General features: G+C 57.7%; 2 protein-coding genes across 3 annotated transcripts in view; both read right to left on the bottom strand.

Moving 5' to 3' along the window:
- The window catches only part of LLGL2 (LLGL scribble cell polarity complex component 2), a 33,705-nt gene extending 27,436 nt beyond the window's left edge, over positions 1–6,269 (bottom strand). For both annotated transcript variants that reach the window (XM_068976730.1, XM_068976729.1), the window contains exon 1: positions 6,172–6,269. The gene's annotated coding sequence lies outside the window, so the exon portion shown is untranslated. The remainder of the gene's footprint in view (positions 1–6,171) is intronic.
- Positions 6,270–7,387: 1,118 nt separating this feature from the next.
- TSEN54 (tRNA splicing endonuclease subunit 54) lies at positions 7,388–13,820 on the bottom strand. Its single transcript, XM_068977805.1, has 11 exons — positions 13,765–13,820; positions 13,440–13,604; positions 13,265–13,328; positions 13,097–13,180; positions 12,659–12,757; positions 11,505–11,557; positions 10,484–10,576; positions 9,640–10,283; positions 8,786–8,846; positions 8,343–8,459; positions 7,388–7,846 (listed from the first exon to the last, which is right to left on the bottom strand). The coding sequence occupies exons 1-11, from the start codon at positions 13,818–13,820 to the stop codon at positions 7,696–7,698; spliced, it is 1,587 nt and encodes a 528-aa protein (XP_068833906.1). The 3' UTR covers positions 7,388–7,695.
- Positions 13,821–14,363: the final 543 nt, after the last annotated feature.

Here is a 14,363-nt window from a genome sequence, read left to right on the forward strand (position 1 = left end):
CCCTTCCCATCCTCTGCTCAGACCCTGCATGGGTGGGGGACCCAAAGGCAGAGAAGAAATACACACATGGGGGTGGGCTTGTCTCGGCTCTCTGCCCTAAGCAGCACTTCTGATTGTGTCACAGGGAGGAAGAAGGGGGTTGGTTCTCATAACAGATGGCTCGTCCCACGCTGGCATGGTTTGGGGCACCTGGGCTCATTTATCCCCAGGAAACAAAAGCTTGACCAAGCTGTGCCAGCCTGTCCTGGAGGTATGCGATGGGCCAGCCCCCCTAGAAGGTCCCTCCATGGCCTGGGCTGCTGGGAGACGCTACATCTGGGAGCAGCGCTCTGGACACCTGGGGCCCACGGGAAAGAAGGCTCCTGGAGCCACGGGAGCACGTGTCCACTGTTCATAATTGCTGGGAGCACGTCTGGCGTGGGGCACAGCCCTGGCTCAAGCCAGCTCCCCACAGCCTGCTGCTGCTGAAACCGCCCTCCCTTCCCCGACATCCTGTGTGAGGCCCGCGCACAGCTTTGGCCTCCGTCTGCAGGGTGTGAGCATGCCCCTGCACCTCCCACCCCGGGGGAATGGTAAGGCAGGGCTCTAAGCGCCCGGGGCAGCTGCTGACCCCTCCGGCATCTGCCCATGCCAACTCAGATGCCCACGGCTGCTCTGCTGGCGCCTGAGTTGTCCAGGGAAACCCAATCCCCCAGAGGCACCAGGCAGCCCCGGCCAGCAGCTTAGCAACCAAACCTTGGCTCACAGGGCACCTCTGTGGAGGTGGGACTAAACACAGGAGGCGGCAGCCACAGTACTGCCGTCACTGCTGCTGTTGGGCAATAAAAGTGACGGAGAGGGAACTGTGGCCAGATGCTGCTTGAAGCACTCGACGAGCATCCTCTCATGTAATTCTCCCAACTACTTATGAAACAGCTAATTCTGAGCGCTAGCAAGCCTGAGAGGAGTCCAAGTCCCAACCTGAACTCCAACCAGACTGCACAGCATCCGCTCAGTTCAAGCCTCGCTCCCAGGACAAAGGGGCTCCCCAAGAGCCCTCGCCCTCCCTGGCTGGCTCCAGGTCAGTCACCACCCCTCCTGCCACACTGTCCATCCCACGGAGCCACAGGCCAGTCCTCCAGCCCTGGGCGGGCCGTCCTGCAGGGTACGGGGTTGGGAAGTCAGAATGCCTGCGTCTCTCCACATCCCCATTTAGTCCTCACCTGCAATCTAACCCCAGCCTCCCTCCAAGTGACAGACTGGGACTGGCCAACTACGGGGAAAAGCAAAGCCATTCTGGGGAGAAGACAGAGGACGACTTGCCTGGGGTGGGGGTGGGTAAGCTGCCTGGTTCATCCCATCAAGCTCCATAACATGACCTCCGACTTGCCTAAAACTTGAAAGGCCAACCCATGGAGCTTCCAGGATATGTCAGCCCCAGGACAGACATGCCTCACCTTCCATGGTCGTGTCTCCAGTGCTTAGGGCCCTGACACGTGAAAGTGAAAGTGAAGTTGCTCAGTCGTGTCCGACTCTTTGCGACCCCGTGGACTGTAGCCCACCAGGCTCCTCCGTCCATGGGATTCTCCAGGCAAGAATACTGGAGTGGGTTGCCATTTCCTTCTCCAGGGGATCTTCCCGACCCAGGGATCGAACCCAGGTCTCCCACAATGTAGGCAGACGCTTTAACCTCTGAGCCACCAAGGAACCTCCCTGACACATGAGAGGCACCGAATTTTATTTAAATAACTCCCTCACTTCCTGTAGGGCTTCCCCGGGAGCTCACTGGTAAAGAATCTACCTGCAACACAGGGGATGTGGGTTCCATCCCTGGGTCAGCAAGATTCCCCTGGAGGAGTGCATGGTAACCCACTCCAGTATTCTTGCCTGGAGAATCCCCTTGGACAGAGGAGCCTGGAGGACTACAGTCCATAGGGTCCCAAAGAGTCAGACACGACTGAGCAAGGCAAGGCATCTTCTGTAAGCCTGTGCTCATGTGTGACCTTTTCCATGAAGCCCACCCTGACCCCTTTCTAAAGTTGCAACCTACCTCCCTCCCAAGGGGTCTCAATCCCCCACCTCAGTTTTTATTCTATAGCTCATATTGCCTTTTAGCAGATTATTTATTACCTACACCTATTCCTGGCCACTCAAGATTCCCATCCTTTAGAACAAGAGTGCTGTGACAGCCGAGATCTTTGCTTGGTGCAAGGATTATGCCTGGTGTCTAAACCACACCACACATACAGAGACACTAACAAATACCTGTTGAATAAATGAACAGCTGGGACTGAATGAGGATCAAGTAGGCAAACATGTTCTCCAGGTAGGAGCCACTGATCCCAAAGAGCACTGGGCTGGGACCCCAGGGGAACTTCCTGTTCTCACGTCTCTGGCCAAGGCCGGGGCCATGCGCACGCTACACCTGACATGGGGCCATGGATACCCTCATGGCCCCTGTCTTAGCCCGAAGTTTCAGGAGACCCGGCTCCTTGGCAAGGAGAGCCACCAATAACATTATTTACTAGAATCAAACAGTCCTGCGCCCAGATGTCCCTCTCATCAAACGCTGGGAACACTGAGTCAGGTGTCTCAAGAAAAGTCTCCAGTCTCTGCTGGATTCCTGAAGGGTAGAGTCAGGTGCCTAGCTGCTTCCCTGTCCCCACGCCCAGAGGAGCCTCTCCTAGCTCAAGAATTCATTGTGGCTCCTGGGGAGGGGAAGGAATGGGGTGACTCCTCTGAGGACCAGTTTCCTCTGAGAGGCGAGGTGGGGGAGAGAAGGCCACCCCCAAGGGAGGTGGACAAGGCCCACGGGGACAGCCCACAGGGAGAGGAGGCTTTCCCCGGGAACCCTGGGGAGCCGGGGCTGGAGGAGGGCAAACAGTACCGGTGGTCCCATGGGGACCCCATCTTCTGTCCTACACCCCACTTCTTCCTGCAAAGGACTCCAGAGCCAGGGGAAACAACGTTGCCAGAGACCTGCCGAGCCTCGAGCCAGGAGGAGCCCTGATACTGCTATCGCCCGAGTGAGATAAGAAGGCCTCTCCGGGCTGAGTACTCAGGATAAGTGGGTCCAGGCAGCCAGTGCCGCTCAAAGCAGCCAACCCAGGGGCAGAGGCCATGGGTGTCCTGGGCCTTCGCTGGGCCCCTGATTCAGGTGTCTCAAAAGCTGCGGCTGACATGTCTGGGAGGACCCTTCTACAGACGCCACATTGCCCCTGACTCCCGCCAGGGATGCTCAATGTCTCCAGTGGGGTAGACGGCAGGGCACAGGCTGATGGCAGAGGATCCCACCCTTCCCAGCTCCATGCACCACCTTCTCTATGGGAGGGAGGGTCCCGGGGCCAGGAAGTCCTGGCAGGAGATATCTCTTCCCTGAATGAGGCTGACAGAACTCATGACGGAGTTCAGAGAAAAATCTCCTTAATGGCAACAGAGCAGCCCAGGAACGCGCTTCCCCTACTCACTGACCCCGCCTCCCACCCCCCCACCAGGGTGCAGAATGTGTAACAGTCAAGCCCTCCCCCGAGTACAAAGCAGAGGAGATTAGATTGTACACACACACACACTCCCCCCAGGAAAGGCTGCCCCAACTGGGGTCTGGCCATCAGGCCTCACTCCCAGGTTTTCTAAGCAGCAGCAGAAATACCGAGGGCCACTGGAACCGAAGTGAAAGTTAGGAGAGACCTCAGCCCTCCAAGAAGCAACAGCCTCATTCTCAAAGTTCTCATTCTCCAGAGGTTTTCAAAAATCGGGATTTCTGGACAGAGAAGCCAACTGCCCTCAAGACCCGTCCGGGCTCAAAAGGCCCCGGCATTTGCCCTAAGGCTTGCTGCAAGTGACCGCATGGCTTTTATGCTTCGTGGGGAGGCTAAGCAGCCCGCCCTCACCTGGCGCCGGCCAGGACCAGGTGTTTATGATATTTTTCATCCTCTTGTCAACATCTGTAAAAACAAGGCTCACTGAGGTTCGGCACGGTTAAGTAACAGAGTCAAGGTCATGTAGTGAAAAATCAGCATGGCACAATTCAAAACTATACCTGAGTCTGGAAAGACACTAAAAGCCTTACTGAGGGCTTCCTGGTTGTTCAGTGGTAAAGAATCCACCTGACGGAGACACAGGTTCAATCCCTGGTCTGGGAAGATCCCACATGATGCACAGCAACTAAGCCCGTTTGCCACAACTATTGAGCGTGTGCTCTTGACCTCAGGAGCCACAATTACTGAGCCCACGTACTGCAACTATTGAAGCCTGTGCACCGTAGAGCCAGTGCTCCACAACAAAAAGTCACTGCAACAAGAAGTCTGCACACCACAGCTAGAGAGTAGCCTCCACTCGCCATGACTAGAGAAGAGCCCGTGCAGCAGAGAAGACCTAGCACAACCAAAAAAGAAAAAAAAGAAGCAAGCACTACACCTGAGGCAAGACTACGAAGCAAGAGGGAAGTTTTTTCCCTCTTGGGAGCGCCTATTACCTTTTAAATTTTTGACCCTATTATGGGTTATCTGGGATTAAGACACTTTTTAAACGTTACTAAGAAGCTGGGTTTCCCTTGTGGCTCAGCGATAAAGAATCCACCAGCCAATGCAGAACACATGGGTTCGATCCCAGGGTCCGGAAGATCTCCTGGAGAAGGAAACGGCAACGCACTCCTGTATTTTTGCCTGGGAAATCCCATGGACAGAGGAGTCTGGCGGGTTACTGTCCATGGGGTGGGGAAAGAATCCGACAGGACTTAGCGACTAAACAATAACAAAGGACTAAGTTACTAAGTTAATAAAATTATATTAGTCTGCTGCTAAAGGGGATGCTTCTTTGACTCAGAGAAGATTAGGGATGCAGGATGCCCCAGCCCTTGGAAATAACTGCCTAGGGGCTCCCGCCGAGACGGGCCCCATCTAACTTTAGAGAAGAGCAGCAGGCACTCGAAGCGCCCGGAGTTTGGTCTGAGTCCTCACTGACGAAAGCGAGCACTGTGGGCAGATGGTTGAAGAAAACCAAATCCGAACGCCCTGTGCATAACATAAAGAAGCTGGCCCATCTCTTCCAGGACCATTCCCATGCTTCAGCTCACAAAACCCAGACGGTCTTCCTCAGAAGCCACTTCTGCTCTTGGCTCCCCGCTGAGCTGGGCCAGGGCTCTTCAGTACTGCTGCTCTGAGCCTCCCACCTGGGGTTTCCTGTCTCCGTGACACACAACCCCTCCTTCTTCCCCTCTCTGCTCAGAATCCCCTCCCCAGATTGAAAAGAATCTGAGTTGGAAGCTCCGGGAAGGGTGCCTAGAGCCTAGGTTAAGATGCCCTGCATCTGGCACAAAGATCCCCAAGGGAAGGGCGCTGAGTCTACGCCCCGCCCACCTCACCCAAAGCTCACCTGTCTCAGGTGAGAGCCTCAGGGGACCACTACCATAGCTCTCCTGGTAATCGTCAGTTCTACCCGCAGTCCAAGCTCAGGGTGCCTAGGAACCGTCCAGCCCCGAGAAAACCTAGAGCAAACTGCACTTTCTTTGACACACAGAATTTCTCACTTCTCGCCAAGTCCCAGCGTCCCGCAGCGTAACCCCACCCCCGTGACCGTGGAAAAGAGGCTGGGTCTCCCATCACGTCCCCCAAAGGGATCCAAAGCTGCCTGGGGCAGAGAAAGGCCCCAAGACCCAAGTCCCTCCCGCGGGCTTCCTGCGTCCGGGGATTAGGAGGCACAAAGGGCCGGCAGGCAGAGGGCCCAGATGGCAGGGGCAGGGGCTAAGACGCAGACGTAACGCGCTCCGGCCCCCTCGGGCGGAGGGAGGGCCCCCGGGGGCGCGCGTCGCCAGCTTCTCCGGCCAGGCGCCTTACACGTGGGGCCCGGGGCTCGGGGGCTCCGTCTCCGCCCGCGGTGACCCTCGCACTCGGCCGGGCCGAGCACCTGTTCCCCGCTCTACCAAGCCAACACGACTGTGCAAGCCCGAAACCCAAGTTCTGTCTGTGATCGCGGGCGGATCGGGCACGGAAAAGTTCCCAGTCGCACTTTCTACAGGTGTCTGTCTCCCAGACGAGCGGAGCGACGGGATCCGGGGCGAGGCGAGCGGACCCGCGCGCAGCCCTCCCCGCCCGGGGAGGCCAGGGGTCCCGGCCCTCCCCTGCCTTCCCGCTCCGGCCGGCGGGCGCCCCGAGGGGGCGGCCTCGGCCAGGTGGGCCCCGGCCCGCACCTCACCTGGAACCCCAGACCGGGCCCCGCCCGAGGCCTCCGAGTCCTCCTTCGGCCCCGGCCACCGGCTCCGCTCGCTCCGCCGCAGGCCCGCAGGCTGCTGGGCGGCAGTCTCCTTCCTGCTCACCTCCGGCGCGGCGAGCAGGGGGCGGGGCCGCCGCTATTTACATAAAGGGAAAGCCGGCCCTGAGCGCCGGGCCCAGCGGCCCCGCCCCCGGGCCTGGCCCCGCCCCTAGCAGTTCGCGGCCGTCGAGGCGGGGGAGCCGCGCCGGCGCCCTCGGGGAGGCGGGACTGCGCTCAGGCCAATCCACGGCTCCGTCCCGCCCGGGGGCGGGGCCCCGGCCCGCGTGAATATGCACGAGGCACTGCCAGCCCGCCCCTAGCCTCACCTGCGCTCACCTTGGGCCGCAGCACTCCCGCGCCGCGCCCAGTGTCCCGCCGCCTCCCGGAGGAGGAAATAGTTCCCGGAACGCGCGCCTGCCCCGGGCTACCTCCCAGGTCCGGCTGCAGAGGGGAGTGGTCCCTCCCACGACCCGGCCCTGGGCTGCCCCGGAGGGAGGGGCAAAGCCCTGCCTGTTCTTCCTGAAAGTGCCCAACCCTATCAGGGAGGGGGACCGGCGGACACAGGGCCAAGTTTCGAGACCCGAGAGCTAGGTGCTTTGGGAACAGGGGCGTCGCCGAAGCACCTCTCCGGGCGGCCCCAAGCCTGAGCCCTCCTCCGAGCCCTGCCTCCGACAGCGGCAGCAGCAGAGTTTTTAGCACAACGAAGGAGGGCAATTGGAACGACGAGAGGGAAGGACGGGGGGCGGAGGCCAGGCCCGAGGCCTGGGCCGTGGATGGCACGCTCCACCGCACAGTTTGAAACGACTAGCGTTCGAGCCACGCCGACGTGGCGCCTCTCCGCCGCCCCTCTACCCGGAGCCGGCTGCGTTCTGGGAAGGACCGGTGGAGTGCCAACCTCCCACCTCGGACAACCTTTCTGAAAGCCAAACTAACTAGAGGTCAGTGACTTCCCGGAGAAAGGCTTGGGGTCGCATTTCTGCCCTCCCACTGGCTGCTTCTAGCTGTTGCACCAGAGAAAGCAGCGCTGTGGGTGGGGAGGGCCTGGGGGCCAATTCCGAAGGATGGTGGGGTAGGGAGGACTCTTCTAATAAATCCAGCCACAGCAGTAAAAGGATATATATATGTATATATTTTTTTAATGGCTTTGGCTTTATCGCATGAAGCAGGCACCCTCTCATTTAAAGGCACAGAGTCTTCTCTTCTGCCCCACCTCACTGGCCTCTTGGAATCTAGTCCTGAATTCCAAGGGGATTACTGCAAGGCAGCAGTCTCAGACCTGGGGCTTGGAAGCGCTGCAGAGGCCAGGTAGAGGGGCAAGGCTTTGCTCTCCTGTGAGCATCAGACACCCAAGGCCAAGGCCCAGACTAGCCTCTGAAGCTACAGGTCAGAGTCTGGGTTAAGAGGCAACTGCGATGGTCCCTGAGAGTGGACAGTCCAGGTCCCCCAGGGCAGACCCCAGCTGGGTGGTCAGTGTTCCAGATCCCTGGGCAGCGTGAAGTCCCTGAAGCTGTAGAAGGAGATGTCTCCATGATCCACCAGGGCAAAAATCAGAGGGACATCCCCACTCTGGTAGGACAACCGCTTGAGGGTGCAGAGGTCTGGGACCAGCTCATCAGATCTGCAAGAATCAAGGTTAGACTGAGAACTGGCAGAGCCCACCCATGAGTTTGGGAAGCCAACCCTCCTAAGCTCCCAGGGAAGGCCGATGTATGACAGGAGTTGGGGGGACGAGAAGCCTGGCCCCAGGCTCTCCTGTCTGCAAACCACATGGCTCTGATTCTTCAAGTAACACCCAGGCCCCTGGTAGGGTAAGGAGCCTGGGAATAGTGAGGGTCTTGCCTCTCTTTTAGCCCGGAAACCCCTCGTTCACATCCTTCTGCTGGCTGAGCCTGGTACTGAAGTAGCCCAGAAGAGAAGCTACTAGAAAAGGACAGGAGTGAGAGCTGAGGATGAGGAAGCTTGGGTTCCCGTAGCACTAACTGGCTGTGTGACCTCTCTGGACCACTGGTTCTTCTTAGGGACTGACAGATTAGCGGGGGGGTGGAGGGGGGACATGGAGGGGACGTCCACGTGGTTTACAAGAGGACTCGCAGCTGTGCTCACTGGTCTCATACCCGCTAATGCACAGCCGGACATAGGGCTTGCCAGGGTTATTCTTTCGGAAGGTGGCCACGGCGTCAGCCTGGTAGACATCAAAGCTGATCTCCAAGCCCCCGGGCTTCTCCAGCAGCCTGAGGACAGAATGAGAAACCTTAGGAGACAGGGGCACTCCTCTCGCACCTTTTCTTTCCATACCACCTTTTTCCTCCCCCAGTTTCAGGGAGCAGCCTCCTCCAGGGAGACTAAGGAGGGGCAGTGACCCTATCTCAGAACCAGTGGGATAAATCATCAATCTACTTGGCTCTTACTCCTGCAGACACACATGAGTATTATTACCAGGGTAGGGGCCCCTGAAGTGATCCCTCAGCTCATGCCCAACCTCAGGAGTCAAATCCCAGCTGCCAACTCCTGCTGGTGCCCCAAGTACTATAGAGGTGGGCACTACCTGGAGACTCACCGGGCACCTCCATCAGCAAGGTGTGTCGTCTGCAGCACAGAGATCTGCTGAAGGACCGTGGCTACAAGGACGGTGAAAACAAGGCACTCATGAGGAGAGTCAACCATCCAGACCCCTTGACATCTCTCAATCTGCCATCTTGTTCGGGGTTGCCAGGTTTAGCAGATTTTTTTTTTTTTTTTAAGTACAGGTATGTCTCATGCATGGAGAAGGAAATAGCAACCCACTCCAGTATTCTTGCCTGGAGAATTCGATGGACAGAGGAGTCTGGCGAGCTCCAGTCATGGGGTCGCAGAGAGTTGGACACAACCGGGCGACCAACACACGTCTCATGCAATATCTGAAACATACTTATACTAAAAAAAAAGTTATCTGAAATTCAAATTTAACTGCTCTGGCAACCCCATTCTTGTTCCTTACAATGCACCACATTCCCATAAGGATTGTAGTCCTGAATTCATTAGCACTGTTCTTGCCTTATTCTCTACTCTTTAACATGTAGGGTATATAGGAGATCCTTTCATTTGGTCAACATATTGCCCCCTTGTTCCCCTCTAACAGAGGTGGAAGAGCAGGGGACCACAGCCATCCACATGCATCTCGTTATGATTTTAAGGATGCGGTTGTAGTTTACATTCCTCCTCGCCTCTCCTCGGGCACTGACCAGGCTGCTACTAAACCTTCCCACGAGCCTCTTTGCTGCTTCCTGCAGTGGACGATCCCTGTGGGTTCCACTCCACCCACCGCTCTCTCCTCCATCTTCCTTAAGCCTCCATCAGCTGCAGTCTGCACGCCACTTTTAAAGGCGTGAGATTCCTCAGCTGCCCGTGGCCTATGGCAGGGTGATGTGGTACCTGGGGAGTCGGCCCGACCGGGACTCAGCAAGGGGGTGACAGGCTGGTCCCACAGGTGTGGGGGGCGGCTCTGGGTCTTCTGCAGGTGCCGCCTCTGCAGCAGCTGCTTGTACTCCCGCCAGCTGGAGCAGCGCTGCACCTGGGGGTCGGCATTCACATCCTCGCGGAAGTGCTGGGCCTCTGCCTGCCGCTCCCGTTCACGCCGAGAGAGCTTCTCCTTCCGCTGGTTGAGCCTCTGGCACCAGGACTCGGCGTCTGTCTCCCGTCCAGCCACGTTGGCCGGGAGCAGCTCAGGGGCGGGGGCAAGCAGGAGGGTATGGCGGCTGTCTGCAGCCACGTTGGGGAAGGAAATCTGCTCAAAGTTCCAGCGGGGCTTACAAGCCCCCACAACCCCGTCTTCTATTTTGCCATTCTCTGGGCTGCATTGCGCCCCCTCCCTGCCCAGACCAGGGCAGGGTTCCAGGGACCCCAGCAGCTGAAGGGGGCCCACGGGGCTCTTTATGGGGCTTGACTCCTGGGGTTTCTCCTCTAGGTGGCAGCTGTTCTGGTTCTGGGGAGGTGGGCTGCAAGCTGCTGGGCTCTCAGGTGTTCCATCCATCCCCTGCAGGGGGTTCTGCAGGGCCTTGGGCTTCTTATTAATAGACCTGAGGGACGTGGGGAGGAAACGCAGTCCATCTGCTCCTGACTGCTGAGGTGCACGTGACCCCCACAAGCCATACTGCCTCCCTGAGCCCCTGCAGGAGCCGCCCCAGCCCAACTCTTAAGCCCAGGCATTCTCCAAGGTCCTGAACACCAGCACCTCCACAGAACTCTCCCTGTGGGGTGGCCACGTGGGGAGCATTACTGAGAGCTGAAGCTTCTCCTCTTCCTCTTGCCCTCCAGGCACTGGGCACCGCTGTCCAAGTTCAGCTGCCGCTCGTACGGGGAAAGGACGGAGCTGTGGGTGAGAATGGGGTAGGAGGTGAGCAACTGATCCACCTCCTCAGTCTGGTGCTCCCCTTGGAATGTGTGAGGGACTGGCCCAGACTAAGTCAGCGGGCCAGGGCTAGAACCGTAACCAAGGGCGGGAGCCCCAGGCAGACCCCACACAGAGTAACAGGGGCAGACACAGGGGCCTCCCTGCACATCTTTGTCCAGGCCTCTGGGTCTCATCAGTGGTACCTTTGAACAGAGGTTCCCTAACATCAGGGCTCCTGCAGAGCCAGCAATAAGTAACACTGGTGAGAAAAGTCAGGAGAACTGGAAAACTTGGAAAATAAAGAAAAATGAAAATAAAACCCAATGGATACCAAGGTAACATTTTGTTTCCTACAAACACACATATTGACTGTCTTTCTCCATATCTTTCTCTGTCAAAAATGACACTGTACTAACATACTGCTGTTTGGTCCTTTTTATACTCAACAATACATTATGGCCCTTTATTACAGCATTCTTCCCCGCCATGATTTTTTCTTATGGCTGTGAGGCTGTACTGTCCATTATAGTAGCCCTAGATACAAGGGGCTATTTAAGTTAAATTTAAATCTATTAAAATTAAAAATTCCACACAAGCCACATTACTGGACAACACAGACACTGAATATTTTTGTCACTACAGAAAGTCCTATCAGATAGTGCTGATCTAAGGGATAAACTCTAATCTGTGTGACCATGTTTTCCCTGTTTGGCTTATAGGAGGTTTCCAAGATCACTGATTTTGCAAAGTGATGGTGTTTTGTGTAAGCTCCCCTAAACACAAGTTCTGTGGGGTAGTGCTTTTGTTCTCTGCTATTCCTCAGCAGCCAGCACCCAGTAAGCAGTCAGTGTTGTGTTTAGTCGCTGGGGACTAGGATAAATTCGAGGGAAATAAGACAGGGATTTACCTTGGTTGGAATCGTCGAACCACATAGCCGAGTCTCTTCAGGTGGCTGAAGACCTCAAAAAGATAAACCAGAAGTCAGACATCCACTTATGAAAACAAACTGTTTTCCAGACAGAAGCCATTCACCACACCCCCAGATTCCAAACCCTGGTACCGGCAGGACCATACTCTCTAATAAACACCCTCCCCACACTGAGGTCTCAAGTCTCTGAGTTCCTGTCTCTCACTGGCCTTACCCTGGGCACAAATGACAGCAGTTTCTTGATTTAAATGCAAATCCCAAAAAGCTGATAGCTGATGGACCAGGGAAAAAACTATAAACCAAAATATTTTGACAAAAGCTGTCACAAGTGAAGCTCCTGACTACAATACAGAGAAGACAAACAGAAGGAGATGGACATCCTGCTGCCCCACAACACTTCCAAAGATGGGTGGGTTTTGGATGAACTGCATGGTCCTCCGTGTGGCCCTGCATCCGTATATGAGCAATGTACGCAGGTATGCCCCAGCTTGCTTGATCTCTCAGTAGCATTCAACGCAGCCAAGCACTTCCTCCTGAAAAGACCTTGTGGTCTCTCTGATGCCCCCTCTCCTGGTCTTCTCCACTGCTGGACACTCCTCACATCCGTTATCTTCCCCCTGACCTCCTCATATTAGAATGCCCCAGATTTCAGACACAGGCCTCTGCTCTGGCCACACCTCCCTACAGCCTGGTGGAGCCTGAAATATCCATGCCATCAAGATCTCCACATTTATGTCTCTAGCCTTGTGCCCCTCCTCCTCTGTGTTTTTCCTGGCACTCAACTCTGAAGCCAACCATTCATTTGCTTTCTTACCTATATGTTACCCAAGTGCAACCCCTAGGACATAAGCCCTTGTCAGTCTTGGAGCCTCAGCATGTGGCTCTGTGTCCAGCACCTTGTTGTTGTTTAGTCACTAAGTTGTGTCTGATTCTTCTGTGACCCCATGGACTGTAGCCCGCCAGGCTCCTTCTGTCCATGGGATTTCCCAGGCAAGAATACAGGAGTGGGTTGCAGTTTCCTTCTCCAGGGGACCTACCCGGTTGATTCAGAGTCTCCTGCATTGGCAGGTGGGTTCTTTACCACTGAGCCGCCAGGGAAGCTCTTGTAGGTTCTTATAAAGGGTGGCTGATACCTGGTACTGCAGGAAAGTCACTGTGTCCTCGGTCAGCAGCAGCTGGTAGGCCTCTTGGATAGACAGCGGAAGGTCTTGGTGGAAGAGCTGGATGGAGCCCTAAAAGTGCAGCCCACAGCTCGGCTTGTGAACCCTCCCTGTGGTGGCACGGCCAGGGGAGCAACTTCCCCACTCTGCTATCTGCGTGCTACACCCCACACCCATCACGGCAAGAATCAGGCCGGCCAGGAAGGGGAGCGGGGAGAGGGAGGCAGCGTCACTAACAGACTGGAAAGCCTGCTCCCTGCGTGACATTCTTGTCAACTGCTCCAGAAAGCAGATTACAAGCCCCCGCCCCCACCCGAATACTCGGTTGTAGATACCTTTTCCCTGAGTAGAAACGCCCTTCCGGTTCCTTGGTCACAATCCCCTCTCCACTCTCCCAGGGGCCCCACTCACACACTCCAGGAGATACAAGGCCTCTTCTGGATGAAGCCGCTGCCGGCCCTGCTCTGAGAAGCCCATGGTCTGCCAGAATTTACCCTGCGGGGGACCCAGAGCAATGTCACGAAGGAGCCCGGGAAGGCAGAGGAGGCGGGTCCCCGGTCCCTGAGCCCCGCCGCTCACCGCAGGAGACTTCAGCTCCACGAAGCCTTCTTCTGGTTTCCACTCGGCGGCCACCAAACTGCCCCTGGCGAGGAGCAGGGAGAGGGGTCCGTTTCAAACCCACCGGATCTGACTTACGGGGTCCAGCAGCCCGGCCCGCCCCGGGTCCGCCCCCGCCCCGGCCCGCCCCTCTCACAGGCGCTCCACGCGCTCCTCGGCCAGCAGCTGCCAGAGCTCCTGGCGGCACAAGCGCAGCCGCTCGGCCTGGGCCTCCGAGCCGTCAGGGAGGAAGTCCTTGGGGCCATGCGAGCGCTGGGGCAGCTTCTGGGACCGGGAACGTGCGGCGAAGAGCTCCGGGGCACTGGAGGCGAAAGGGCCGTGGCGTTAGCGCCGCGCAGTCGGGGCCGCTCAGCCCAGGCTGGGGATCCCCGGCTCGGGTGCCCCGGGCTCTCTCCCGCGCCTACCCCACGGCCACGGCTCCTGCCCCCCAGCCCCCACCCCCGGGCCCGGCCACGCCGCACCTGAGCACGCGCCCGGCCGGAACCTCCACGGAGGCCGACTCGGGCTCGGGATCCATCGGGTGGGGCTGGCCGACGCTGCGCGCGCACCGCCCTGCCCCAGCCCCCCCCCGCCCCGCCCACCTCCGGGAGTCCGCGCGGCCCTAGCGCGCGCGTGTTCCACCGCCGCTCCCCGGGTCTCCGGTCCACCCACCTGCTTCCCACCTTCCTGGGTGTCCTGGGTCCTAGCGCCCGACGACAAATATGCGCCGCGATTACTAGGGAGCGGAGAGCTTGCTAGTTTCTGGATTTGTAGGAGCTCCCCTTCTCCTATCCCCCGCCTGCCTCTGGGGCTCCTCTCTAGTAGTTTTCGAGGAGGCTCGCGTTTGAAAGCGTCGTATGAAGAGTTATAAGCGTGACCCTCCCCTCCGCAACCCCGGACTGCCTAGTCCGCACCACCCAAGCTGGACCGGGAGGAAGGAGGGGTTAGAGAAGGGAGAACGCTGGGTTCCCCAATTCGGCTTCGCACACTGAGGGCCACCACGGGCCGCCAGGTGCAGGCTAGGGGGGCCCGCAGTTCCTTCAGGTCCTTCTGTTGGGTCCCTGCTTGGGGGCTCGGAAGC

The sequence above is a fragment of the Capricornis sumatraensis genome, chromosome 8 (assembly GCF_032405125.1).
Source record: "Capricornis sumatraensis isolate serow.1 chromosome 8, serow.2, whole genome shotgun sequence".
NCBI classification, from domain to species: domain Eukaryota; kingdom Metazoa; phylum Chordata; class Mammalia; order Artiodactyla; family Bovidae; genus Capricornis; species Capricornis sumatraensis.

Coding starts and splice junctions, on each gene's coding strand:
- TSEN54 (XM_068977805.1), bottom strand. CDS start 13,820: ATGGATCCCGAGCCCGAGTCGGCCTCCGTGGAGGTTCCGGCCGGGCGC. Junction 13,605..13,764: donor CCGGCCGGGCGCGTGCTCAG/GTGCGGCGTGGC, acceptor TTTCGCCTCCAG/TGCCCCGGAGCTCTTCGCCG. Junction 10,284..10,483: donor AGGAGAAGCTTCAGCTCTCA/GTAATGCTCCCC, acceptor CACGTCCCTCAG/GTCTATTAATAAGAAGCCCA.